The sequence below is a fragment of the Abramis brama genome (assembly GCF_963993115.1).
Source record: "Abramis brama genome assembly, chromosome: 17".
NCBI classification, from domain to species: domain Eukaryota; kingdom Metazoa; phylum Chordata; class Actinopteri; order Cypriniformes; family Leuciscidae; genus Abramis; species Abramis brama.
The window spans coordinates 32,625,701-32,638,892 of record NC_139979.1 but is presented as its reverse complement, the minus strand read 5'-3'; the positions used below and the strand labels follow the sequence as shown (position 1 = coordinate 32,638,892).

At 39.1% G+C, this 13,192-nt stretch overlaps 1 protein-coding gene across 1 annotated transcript in view; it reads left to right on the top strand.

The window, feature by feature from the left end:
* The window catches only part of ascc3 (activating signal cointegrator 1 complex subunit 3), a 224,412-nt gene that overhangs the window by 87,553 nt on the left and 123,667 nt on the right, over window positions 1-13,192 (top strand). Inside the window, exon 11 of the mRNA XM_084088603.1 lies at window positions 2,199-2,363. Coding sequence (XP_083944729.1) covers window positions 2,199-2,363 — 165 coding nt within the window. The remainder of the gene's footprint in view (window positions 1-2,198; window positions 2,364-13,192) is intronic.

The window sequence follows — 13,192 nt, the reverse complement described above, 5'->3', positions numbered from 1 at the left end:
CTCCGCCCCCTGTGCCGGGAGCAGCAGCTCATTTGCATTTAAAGGAACAGACACAAAACGGTGTGTTTTTGCTCACCGTCAAAAAGTGACAACTTTAACATGCTATATAAAAATATCTGTGGGGTATTTTGAGCTAAAACTTCACACACACACTCTGGGGACATCGGAGACTTATTTTACATCTTGTGAAAAGGGCATTATACCACCCCTTTAAGTTTTTGTTGTCAGTATTTTATTAGATGTTCTTGTTTATTTTGCCGACTGTGTGTGCGTATATGCATACTTAAAAAAAAAAAAAAAAAAAAACCTTTCTAGTTGAGTGCACTTTCTGCATTTTAAAGGGCTGATTCAGATGCATGGGATGGAGGGATGCCCTTGTAAAGCATGTCCGAACTTTTCACTTATTAACCCACAAGATTGTGGCGTGCAGATTGTGTTCAAAGCAGTGTTTAATGCTGTATTTGATTTGTTGATAAAACCACTCATGAATTTGGTGAGTTGTATGAATTGGGGGGCATTATTATAGAGGAACATGGGTATATCAGAGAGGAGCACTAATAGTAGCATGGGATTGCATCTTTTCCTGCAAAATTGCATTATATTCCCGAAATGGCACTATATTCTATGATCGTAATATGGCCGTGTGGAGCAATTATCACATCTCATGACTCCCGCAAGGAAAGCTATAAACTCTACAGTGTTTAACAGGCAGAATCAGAGGTTGTAGGTTAAATTGATTTCTTGGAAGCGATTTCAAAGCCTGACTATGTGAATGTAGGCTTTAGCCCTATTCAGACGGATTAGTTTATCATGGAGAGGTGGGGTAAAGTAATTATTACCAGAGCTTTTGTTATTACCAGTTGCTATTCTTTGGTTGTGTAGTGCAGTTTGAGATCTGTTGATTGTTTGAATTAAATTTTTATTTGTGCAGATTTGGTGTTTACCTTATTTACGGTTTTGTTATTCCATTTACATTGTTCTTGTTAGCTTTTGCTTTCTTGGCAATATGACTAACAACAAAATGCACATAGTCTGTGAAATTACAAAAGCAGGGGACCACAAAAAAGTAGATGCAACTTCAAGTGGCAATAATCCTAGAGACGGTTATGTCTGAAACATAAGTTGAACGAAATGTATACACACCATAATTCAGCAAGTATCCATTCTCTTCTTCACATTGAGGAGATGTGCAGTGTACAATCAGTCACCTTTAGAAATGGCCTGTTGTGAGAATGATAGCCTTTTCTGTTCATTTGTCTAATGCTGGTGGAAGTACTGATGCAGAGATATTTCTAAACCTTGGCCTCTTATTTACTTTTTTAAAAACAAACCACTCGCAATTCTCTCGAGAGATATAAAGGACATTTTTCTTAAGAGTTAGCTGCTCACAGACCCAGTTTCCACCAGTCATTTGTAAAGGTATAGTTAATGCAAAACAGAAAGTCCTCCAAGAGAGAGGAGGAACAGATACTAGTGTAAAACCACACATATATTATCATTAGATGAATGTTAGTCACAGGAAAATGTTTGAAAATGGTCAAAATCTCATAACTTTCTCACACAATTATCCATGTGCCAGTGGCATCTCATTTACTGGAGTGTGTGCTATAAGGCTTGCAGGACCTTTAATAGTCGACTAGCCATCCATAAAATTAATCTATCAATATTATAGAACAATTGCAACTGAAGTCATGTGATCATGAGTTCCTGACAAAGACTAGTAAAAGAAAGCAAAATTGTATAGTTTTTGATAAGTCAGTGCAGGCAGATCAATAATATTGTTGAATATTAAATTTGTATTTCACACTAGGGGATTAATGATCTACGTAAAGACATTGAAACATTTACAAATTTTCTGAGTTTTAACTGCTTTTTGCTTCATAGTAAATCTAATTGAGTCAATATAAAGCTCCATTTCTTTTTTAAATGATATAACACAGGGTTTATATATATATATATGAACTAAATTAATAAAATTTTTACAACAAAAATGAAACATCACTGAACTTACTTAAGCTGGACTGTAATGCTATTTTCTTCTGGAAACAAACTTGGTTGCATTATTTTCCTGTTATCTCTGTTAAGCTGCTTTGAAACAATCTATATTGTAAAAAGCGCTATATATATATGAAGGTGACTTGACTTGACTTGGAAAAAGCCAAGCGTCGAGCCCTGCTAATGAGTGTATTGTGTGTTAGATGTTGGTGACGACTCCGGAGAAGTGGGATGTGGTGACCAGGAAGAGTGTGGGAGACGTGGCTCTGTCTCAGATCGTCCGACTGCTCATCCTGGATGAAGTTCATCTTCTTCACGAGGACAGAGGGCCCGTTCTGGAGAGCTTGGTGGCCCGGACACTGCGGCAGGTAACACACATTTACATATATATACCTGTATATATAGCGCTCCATGTGGGATGATTTGAGGAAAAAACAAATACAAGTAAATTATTAAAATATTTGCATCTTTTCATTTTGTTGATATGATACACTACATTCTTATTAGAAAAGGTTCTGTATAGAACCTTAAAAGCTTCTTTTAGATACTTTATATATTTAAAATGATACTAATATTTAACAATATTACAGATTTTACTGTATTTCGATCAAATAAATGCAGCCTTGGTAAGCAGAAGAGACTTCTTTCAAAATCATTTAAAAACTTTTACTGATCCCAGACTTTTGAATGGTTGTGTATATTCATAATAGCTATATATATAAAAAAAATAGCTAGGAAAAATTAACTCGACTTGTAACTGTCCAAGGGCAATCCATTTCATTTTCCCACTTGAAAGGTTGTGGAAGTCACTCAAGATAATGACATATGGACACTCACATGAAGAATATTTGAACCATATTTTCCATATAAGTGAAAAATTAAATTAGTTTGACTGAGAGCCAGGCCTGCAAATAAATACAGTTGCACAGATTCTTATCTTTGTATTAATATTCCATTTTAGGTGGCTTATTATAGTAAGCCAAGAGCAGTCAGTGTTGCTCTTTGTTTATTGTCAATATTGTACTGTTAATTGATATTCCCTAAATATGTATGCAAGTGTATGCAAGTTAAATGTAAAGATCTATGGGGAATGAAATGGGAAAGTTCCGTGTCCTCAACATTGGTTATTATAGCAGCATGAAGTTGAGTTTGGACTTTAATAGCTCCTGAAGTGTGTGTGTTGTGCGTGCACAAGGAGCAAGTCAAAAAATGTGGTTTGCATAAGGTCACATTATGTCCAGTCAAGTTTGACACCCCTATATTAAAAGCTCATGCAGGCAAAAAGCCACTTGAAAAGTTTTTTTTTTTTTGTTGTTGTTTTTTCTTACAGTAAGAGAATAGTAGCATTGTCTTTTCCACTAGTGGTTTAGAATTAATTACCTGATATAATATCAAATAATATCCCAGTAGTTTGTTGGTTCACCCATTCCTAGGTAATTTCCTCCTCCAGTGGATGCGTGAGTGTGTGTGTGTGTGTGTGTGATTGATAGGACCCCTCTGATGATGATTGACAGCCGCTCTTACTAGAATCACTCTGGCCATTTGGGATATTAGTGTGATTATGCAAATCCTGACAGCCGGGGAGACGACAGCCCACTTTACGTGGCGTCCCATATCCATGTTCATTCTGACGAGTCGCAGTCAGGTGTCAATCACACGCAGGCATTTACAGAAATAAGCTCAAGCAAAGCTCACGTCTACTCGGTGACAAACTACACCGCTAAACTACCACGGTAATATTGCCCTTCAAGATACTTTCACGGGGCAAAGTGTCAGAAAAAGCAGCCTTTTCTTTTACAACACACATTTCTTCGTTAGCCGAGTTTTTCTTTGAGGCCAGGAGCTCAGAGAAGCTTTCAGGAGCACTGAGTGGCGAGTAAGTGAAAGAAAATGACATCAAATGAGACTGCTGTTTACTGTGTCCACGCTCGAGTCGTTTGAAGTGCTAACTGATACCAGTTCAGCGAAGGCTATGTGTGCTCTTCTCAAAGCCAAACTGAGCTTATTATCCTTCGAGATCACACCGTGCGCTAGATTTTCAATGTCAGATTTAGTTTCTGTGGCTATGCGGAATGCAATCTTTGCACTTAATTTCAATTTTAAAAGCTAAAAGATAACAAGCTATTACTTTGCCGAATGTCATTCTGACACATCGAGTACAGTTAGCGGTAGAGATTAGCATATTGAGTTCTTTTGGTGCCCACGGTTTTGCTGCATTAAAGATTTTCTACTTTCAGGTGCTTCTGTACAAATGAAGTAAAATGGAGTAACTTTTTAGTTTCTTGCTCACAAAGTAGCTGTCACTTACAACCCCTAATTTGGAAGTGTTTGTTAATACACACAAATTTCTATTGAACACTCTGAAAAGGTGTAAGATTGTCAACTAGAGATGCCACTAACGATTATTTAGAAAATCTATTAGTTGGCAGATTATTATTTATTTTTTTATTGACAGAACACTATCTCATATCCTTCCCAATGCTGTCCTTCAAACAAATTGAATGCTATGAAAATATCTATGCTATATGCAAAAGAGCTATAAAGCAAAAAGACCATTTAAATCCCTGCATTAAAAAGAAGATAATAATAAAGAAAAACACAAACTCAGCGTTAACAGATAAGAGGAATGTTCTGCAGGAACACACACATTCACTCTCCTGTTACTGTCAATTATTTATCCTGTAAATGTAAGAAACGTCTTACTTTATATTCAATTACACACTGTTATCCCTTTACAGTTACCTCTCTCATAAAATACTTGACTTACATGTTGACTTTTAAACCGAAATCAAACATCCAACAACAGATATTTCACATTTTTGCAGTGAATATTAGTTGTCTCCCTCACTAATGTCTGTGTGACGCTCAAGCTGCTGACAGACGTGAATGAGCAGTGTTTTTCCACAGACTCATCACTTATCTGCTTCTCTTTTGTTTTATATTTAAAGAATTTAGTTTGACCATTTTAATGTTCTTTCTTTTCTTGTGCTTATTACTTGTAATACTCACTATCACAGAGCTTTAGTTCATCCGGTTCCCGAACTCTGTCAATTCAGATCATCTTCCACATAGGCCTATACAAAATGTAGTCATTCACTATATCATTGCTACTCGTTCTATTGTCTGACAAAAATATATAGGAAATAAAGCTTTATTTGACATTCGGCTATATTATATTATATTAAATACACAGTATGTGAGCATTAATTTAGAGAAAACACATTACGCAAGCAGAACGCAAGTACCACACGATGACGTCATGAATATGCTAATTGACGTATGACGTCATCTAGCGACATTTAGCGACTTTTAAGCGAAGGCGTTAGCTACTTTCCTTTGAAGATACTTGGCAACACTGGTCAGCGCTCATTCAGTCTGAGGTTTAACGCAGACTGTCAGGACGAGCCTTCATGCAAAATGGAAATACTCGTGTGAACACTTACAGATAAGAATATAACCGTAAAGTAAGTTTTGCGCTGAAGAAACACATCACACGTTAAACTGAACACGCTGTCAAAGCGCCTGTCAGGGCAAGCCATGTTAAACATTACGCTCATGCATTAGCTTGAAGCTTATAATATAGGCATATTATAGGGCAGCTTGGATCACACACCTTCCCAACAGCAGCTCACTCTGTTTCCTCTACACTTTTAGATACATTTTGTCCATAGAAATGTGTTATTAAGTGCTGTAATTTGACGCGACTGGTGGAAGTTCTCCATGTACGGTGGGCAGACGCGACTAATCGATAATGATATTCATTGTCGAGGATTTTCATTATCGACTATTATCGATTTTACCAATTGCTGCATTTCCTCTGTCGGGCCTGAAGCCCTGCTCTAAATCCACCCGTAACACACCTCTCTGAACAACGTCACACAAACCCATCATTTCACCAACAAATGAATGTTTTATCGGAAAACTAATCAGAAAGAAATCCCTGGAAAGTAGCGAGATCGCAAAACGAACATGATAAAAGCAGCCGTTTGTTGGCATTTTTGTTGTTTAGGCCTACCTTCAAATTTACAACCCAAGCATCGATGCTTTACCACAGTTTTACACTAATAAGTGATACATTGACCATAATAAATGTATTTATGTCAAGACTGCACATTAGTCACACAGAAATAAAGTGGTATTTACCGTTATTTCACAAAATAAAGAGGACATTGATACTTATTCAGACGCGTCTGTTTCTGTTTATTTGTAGTCACAGGACAGTATGTATATATTACATTTAGAAAGAACAATAATTTCTATACATTTTCCACCAAAAATATGATCTGAGGAGCTTTAACACACTCTCTCTCTCCCAATACAGTTATATTTTCAGTCAGAGAAATAGAGGAAGCTTTCGAAAAAAACTGTCTTGTTTTATTTGATGACATATGCAGAGCTAAATATGGATATCAGACAGTCCGGTATAAAGAGACGAGACGTACTGACAGATAGAATAAATACATGATTGTGATAGATATGATCTGTCTGATTTATACAAGCGGTCGTATTTACCACGTTTACTATGGTAATGGTTTGCACGCATAGTCTTTTGCATCGCATATAAATATTTCTGACTTGATTAGAATCCACATCGGATCACAAAAAAATATTTTCAGTTGTTGCAGCCCTACTGTACACACACACACACACACACAGACTTCTGGCGATTCCTGGCCAGACCAAATCACTCCACTGCAGCAGGTCAGGCAAAAAAAAAATATATATAGTTTTTAACACATGCTTCTGGCATACACACCCTCAGATTATTTCAGTCAGGTCCAGAAACAAGGGAAGTCTACGAGCAGATCCTGTTGATGACAAAATGTGGCGAATGGAAAACAGAAGCATACTTACTAACTACTTAACCAAAAGTTTCTCGCAGCGCTGCTTTAAACCTGTGCATTGCGGGAAGTTGCATAAAGCCAGTCTGAATGGAACTGGTGATTTCCTCCAGCTCTTACCGTTTCTATGTGTTTCATGTTTTCCAGCTTTCCTGTAACGCTAACAGTAGAGCGTTGGCGCTTGCAATGCAAAGGTCATGGGTTTGATTCACAGGGAAAGCAAGAACTGATAAGAATGTAAAATGTGTGATGCAGTGTAAGTCAAAATGCAATGTAAGTCGCTTTGGATAAAAGCATCTGCCAATTGCATAAATGTAAATGTTTTATGCATCAGACGGTCAGTGGAAAGATGGTCTGTGGGCGTGACGTCTAAAAGCCTAACAATCAATAGAAAAAAATCAGCTTGATTCCTGCTGTTGAAGATGACCTGTGTGTTTCGTCAGCTATTCAGTCACACTGTTAATCGTGTGTCACCATGAAGCTAATGAAGATGTTGCTGCTGTAGTTAGACAGACTTACATCAACTACAGCATAAGAAATCAATCTGGCATGAAAGCTGTCAAGCAGATTCACTGCCATTATAAAACAACAAGCTGTCAAGCAGATTGACTTGTGTGAGTGTGTGTGTGTGTGAGCATGTGTGCGTATGTGCAGTGAGTGTGCGAGGGTGTGTGTGTGTAAGGGTGTGAGTGAGGATGTGAGTGAGTGTGCATGAGTGAGTGAGCGAGAGTGTGAGTGAGTGAGTGTGCGAGAGTGTGAGTGAGTGAGTGTGTGTGCGAGAGTGCGAGAGAGTGAGTGAGTGAGCAAGAGTGTGAGTGAGTGAGTGTGAGTGAGTGAGTGTGCAAGAGTGTGAGTGAGTGAGTGAGTGAGCGAGAGTGTGAGTGAGTGAGTGTGAGTGAGTGTGAGTGAGTGTGAGTGAGTGTGCGAGAGTGTGCGTGAGTGAGTGAGCGAGAGTGTGAGTGAGTGAGTGTGCGAGAGTGTGAGTGAGTGTGTGTGCGAGAGTGCGAGAGAGTGAGTGAGTGAGCGAGAGTGAGTGAGTGAGTGTGCGAGAGTGTGCGAGAGTGTGAGTGAGTGAGCGAGAGTGAGTGAGTGAGTGAGTGTGCGTGAGTGTGAGTGAGTGTGCGAGTGTGAGTGAGTGTGCGTGAGTGTGAGTGAGTGATTGAGCGAGAGTGTGAGTGAGTGAGTGAGTGTGCGAGAGTGCGAGACTGAGTGAGTGAGCGAGAGTTCGAGTGAGTGAGTGTGAGTGAGTGAGCGAGAGTGTGAGTGAGTGAGTGTGAGTGAGTGTGAGTGAGTGTGAGTGAGTGTGAGTGAGTGTGCGAGAGTGTGCGTGAGTGAGTGAGCGAGAGTGTGAGTGAGTGAGTGTGCGAGAGTGTGAGTGAGTGTGTGTGCGAGAGTGCGAGAGAGTGAGTGAGTGAGCGAGAGTGAGTGAGTGAGTGTGCGAGAGTGTGCGAGAGTGTGAGTGAGTGAGCGAGAGTGAGTGAGTGAGTGTGCGTGAGTGTGAGTGAGTGTGCGAGTGTGAGTGAGTGTGCGTGAGTGTGAGTGAGTGATTGAGCGAGAGTGTGAGTGAGTGAGTGAGTGTGCGAGAGTGCGAGACTGAGTGAGTGAGCGAGAGTTCGAGTGAGTGAGTGTGAGTGAGTGTGCGAGAGTGTAAGTGAGTGAGTGTGCGAGAGTGTGAGTGAGCGAGAGTGTGAGTGAGTGAGTGTGAGTGAGTGTGTGAGTGTGCGTGAGTGAGTGAGTGTGCGAGTGTGAGTGAGTGAGTGTGAGTGTGAGTGAGTGAGTGAGTGAGCGAGCGAGTGAGCGAGTGAGTGAGTGAGCGAGTGAGTGAGTGAGAGTGCGAGAGTGTGAGTGAGCGAGTGTGCAAGTGTGCGAGTGAGCTACTGTGCGAGTGTTTCCCAACCCTGTTTGTGGAGGAACACCAACAATACTCTGTAAACAGCCTATGATAATTATAGGCCTATTTTCCTACACATATTTTTGAAGACATGTCAACAATTAAAACAAATACTTCAATATAGTCTTAGTAAATGTTACGCTATTTATGAAATGCAGGCGTAACATTATATGACAATGTTTCAGATTGTTTTATACAGTCTATGGTTTCAGCCTACAGCTGATTCTGGAGTGTAGTATGGTTTTAAATAAAATTATTTTAGTAATTTAAATAATAAGTAAATCAATAAATAAAATTATATTAGAATTTCACTCACCGGAAAAGACTTCTTGGATGGTCTGTTAGTACAATTAACCGCACAGCAAGCAATATTATTTTATAATTGTATGAAATAATCCAGAAAAAAGCACAAACACGGCAGAGATGGCAAGTTCAGCGGCTGGGATTAGCTGAGGTGACGTGACGCTAACAGACAAACGGCTAGTAGTGACATCAGCGGCAATCCACCTGTCATTCAAGTGGCCATGCCCTTAATTATGCAGAACTTTAATGCTTAATATAATTTAAACGGATGAGTTATAAAAAAATTCACCCCCCTCACAGTTGTCATGAAGGGCAAAATTAGCATTATAGACCAAAACCACTTTTTGTACCAGGCTGTAAACACATTTTTTTCTGCTGTAAAGTTTGGTATTTTAACATGGGGGTTTATGGGATTGACTCTCTTATGGAGCCTGTCGATGAATTGCAGTTTAAGTAATTTCCGTGTTGGATTCACGAGAGAGACTTGGTTTAGACACTTAAAGCTAATTCATATTGCACCGACCAACAGCGACAATCACCAGATTATAGTATGCCATTTCTCAGATATTCCACGGCCCGTCAAGTGGCGATTCAGTGTCTGTCAGTGCAGTGTGAATTCGACTTTTTAACGCACCCCAGTGTAAAGAAAGAAAAAAAATCACTCTAAAAACCATTTAGGAAATTAGAGAACAAGCCCTCATTTTAGCACACATGGTGTCCTCTGTCAACACTGTTTGCTGCTCATCATCATCCTAAATCATCACCCATCCTTGCTGTTGCATAAATCTGAGTTTAAAGGAGCTCTGAAGTCTGGATTTCATGAAACCTGATGGTCATGGCCCATTTTCTCCAAGGTCACTGCATCCATCATCCAGTATCTTCAGTATTCAGGCATTCCATGTCTTAGAAAACGGCAACCGTCCATCTTTTACATAAAGGTGGTGATAAGGCTGACCCTAACTGCTTCAGGCCTCTTCCCACATTATCTGTATACAAAGTGAAGGAGAAACATGTTCAAAGGATGACTGTTCCTGATGTCCAGAGAATATCCATGGTAACTTAGTCTTTTCATTGACTTATTGACTTGTCTTATAAAGATATGTAATATAAACCTTTTTCAGCCACCAGCGGTGTTCCCCTGGGCTCAGTATTAAGCCCTCTCCTCTTTGGCCACCTACAAACTACACACCTACAAACATTTTAGTTAAAGCTGCAGTCCGTAACTTTTGCTGTTCTAGCAGTTAATAAACATAAATGAACTGCATGTGTCTTGCAGAAGAACATTGTAGCCGGAGCTTTCTCTCTATGACGAGTCACGCAGGTACTCGGCTACTCCAGAACCAGTCTAAAATAATCAGAATATAAACACTTATTATAGATGTACAGTAGTGATAAAAACACTGTTTGGAAAATGGATTCATGATGTACTCGCTTATTATATACATTTTGTAAATTTTGAACACAAAGTTACGGACTGCAGCTTTAAGAAAAAACATGGATTCCAACAGTTTAACCTAGTTGCAGTGTGTGTGTGTGTGTGTGTGTGTGTGTGTGTGTTTGTGGCCTTTAAAAAATAAAAAGGGCTGTCAAAAATAATGTATTTTTTTCTGCAATTAATAATTTCTTTTTAACGCTTTGAAAAATGTTTAAATTAATGGTACGTTTATACAACAACGATATGCTTAAAACGTAGAAGTTTTTCCTTCGAGTTTTCCACGTACAGACAAAACGTTAGAATTTTTTTTACCAAAACTAATAATCTATATAGATTAATAACTAGTAATCTATTTACCAAAACGTTTCATTGTCAAAACGATCCCCATTCGCTAAAAACGCTGTATTCTGCTGCCAGGCCATACGGTATATAGAACACACATTATATTAAAAGCACAGGTAAATGTGACATTTATTATAATTGATTTATGTGAACATTATTTTAAGTAAACTTAAATTAAAAGTTGTTATAATATTTGTATGTCTATTAACTGTAAAAAGAAATATGTCTTTCAATTATACTGTAGTGTTGTGTGGATGTAATTACTCATTTTATCCTCAGAAATTGAGATAAAGATGCTATTGAGATAAAAAAAAAGATGCCATTAATAAAGAGATTAGTTTGGAGATTCAATTTAAAAATATTTTTATTTATTTATTTATATATTTATATATATATAGTTTATATATTTATATTACATTACTATCAATAAATACAATCATTTATATGCAGACAACACAGCCATATGTGTGTGTATATATATATATATATATATATATATATACACTCACCTAAAGGATTATTAGGAACACCATACTAATACTGTGTTTGACCCCCTTTCGCCTTCAGAACTGCCTTAATTCTACGTGGCATTGATTCAACAAGGTGCTGAAAGCATTCTTTAGAAATGTTGGCCCATATTGATAGGATAGCATCTTGCAGTTGATGGAGATTTGTGGGATGCACATCCAGGGCACGAAGCTCCCGTTCCACCACATCCCAAAGATGCTCTATTGGGTTGAGATCTGGTGACTGTGGGGGCCATTTTAGTACAGTGAACTCATTGTCATGTTCAAGAAACCAATTTGAAATGATTCGAGCTTTGTGACATGGTGCATTATCCTGCTGGAAGTAGCCATCAGAGGATGGGTACATGGTGGTCATAAAGGGATGGACATGGTCAGAAACAATGCTCAGGTAGGCCGTGGCATTTAAACGATGCCCAATTGGCACTAAGGGGCCTAAAGTGTGCCAAGAAAACATCCCCCACACCATTACACCACCACCACCAGCCTGCACAGTGGTAACAAGGCATGATGGATCCATGTTCTCATTCTGTTTACGCCAAATTCTGACTCTACCATCTGAATGTCTCAACAGAAATCGAGACTCAACAGACCAGGCAACATTTTTCCAGTCTTCAACTGTCCAATTTTGGTGAACCCGTGCAAGTTGTAGCCCCTTTTTCCTATTTGTAGTGGAGATGAGTGGTACCCGGTGGGGTCTTCTGCTGTTGTAGCCCATCCGCCTCAAGGTTGTGCGTGTTGTGGCTTCACAAATGCTTTGCTGCATACCTCGGTTGTAACAAGTGGTTATTTCAGTCAAAGTTGCTCTTCTATCAGCTTGAATCAGTCGGCCCATTCTCCTCTGACCTCTAGCATCAACAAGGCATTTTCGCCCACAGGACTGCCGCATACTGGATGTTTTTCCCTTTTCACACCATTCTTTGTAAACCCTAGAAATTGTTGTGCGTGAAAATCCCAGTAACTGAGCAGATTGTGAAATACTCAGACCGGCCCGTCTGGCACCAACAACCATGCCACGCTCAAAATTGCTTAAATCACCTTTCTTTCCCATTCTGACATTCAGTTTGGAGTTCAGGAGATTGTCTTGACCAGGACCACACCCCTAAATGCATTGAAGCAACTGCCATGTGATTGGTTGATTAGATAATTGGATTAATGAGAAATTGAACAGGTGTTCCTAATAATCCTTTAGGTGAGTGTATATGTATGTATGTATATATGTGTGTATATATACAGTGAGGAAAATAAGTATTTGAACACCCTGCTATTTTGCAAGTTCTCCCACTTAGAAATCATGGAGGGGTCTGAAATTGTCATCGTAGGTGCATGTCCACTGTGAGAGACATAATCTAAAAAAAAAAAATCCAGAAATCACAATATATGATTTTTTAACTATTTATTTGTATGATACAGCTGCAAATAAGTATTTGAACACCTGTCTATCAGCTAGAATTCTGACCCTCAAAGACCTGTTAGTCTGCCTTTAAAATGTCCACCTCCACTCCATTTATTATCCTAAATTAGATGCACCTGTTTGAGGTCGTTAGCTGCATAAAGACACCTGTCCACCCCATACAATCAGTAAGAATCCAACTACTAACATGGACAAGACCAAAGAGTTGTCCAAAGACACTAGAGACAAAATTGTACACCTCCACAAGGCTGGAAAGGGCTACGGGGAAATTGCCAAGCAGCTTGGTGAAAAAAGGTCCACTGTTGGTGCAATCATTAGAAAATGGAAGAAGCTAAACATGACTGTCAATCTCCCTCGGACTGGGGCTCCATGCAAGATCTCACCTTGTGGGGTCTCAATGATCCTAAGAAAGGTGAGAAATCAGCCCAGAACTACACGGGAGGAGCT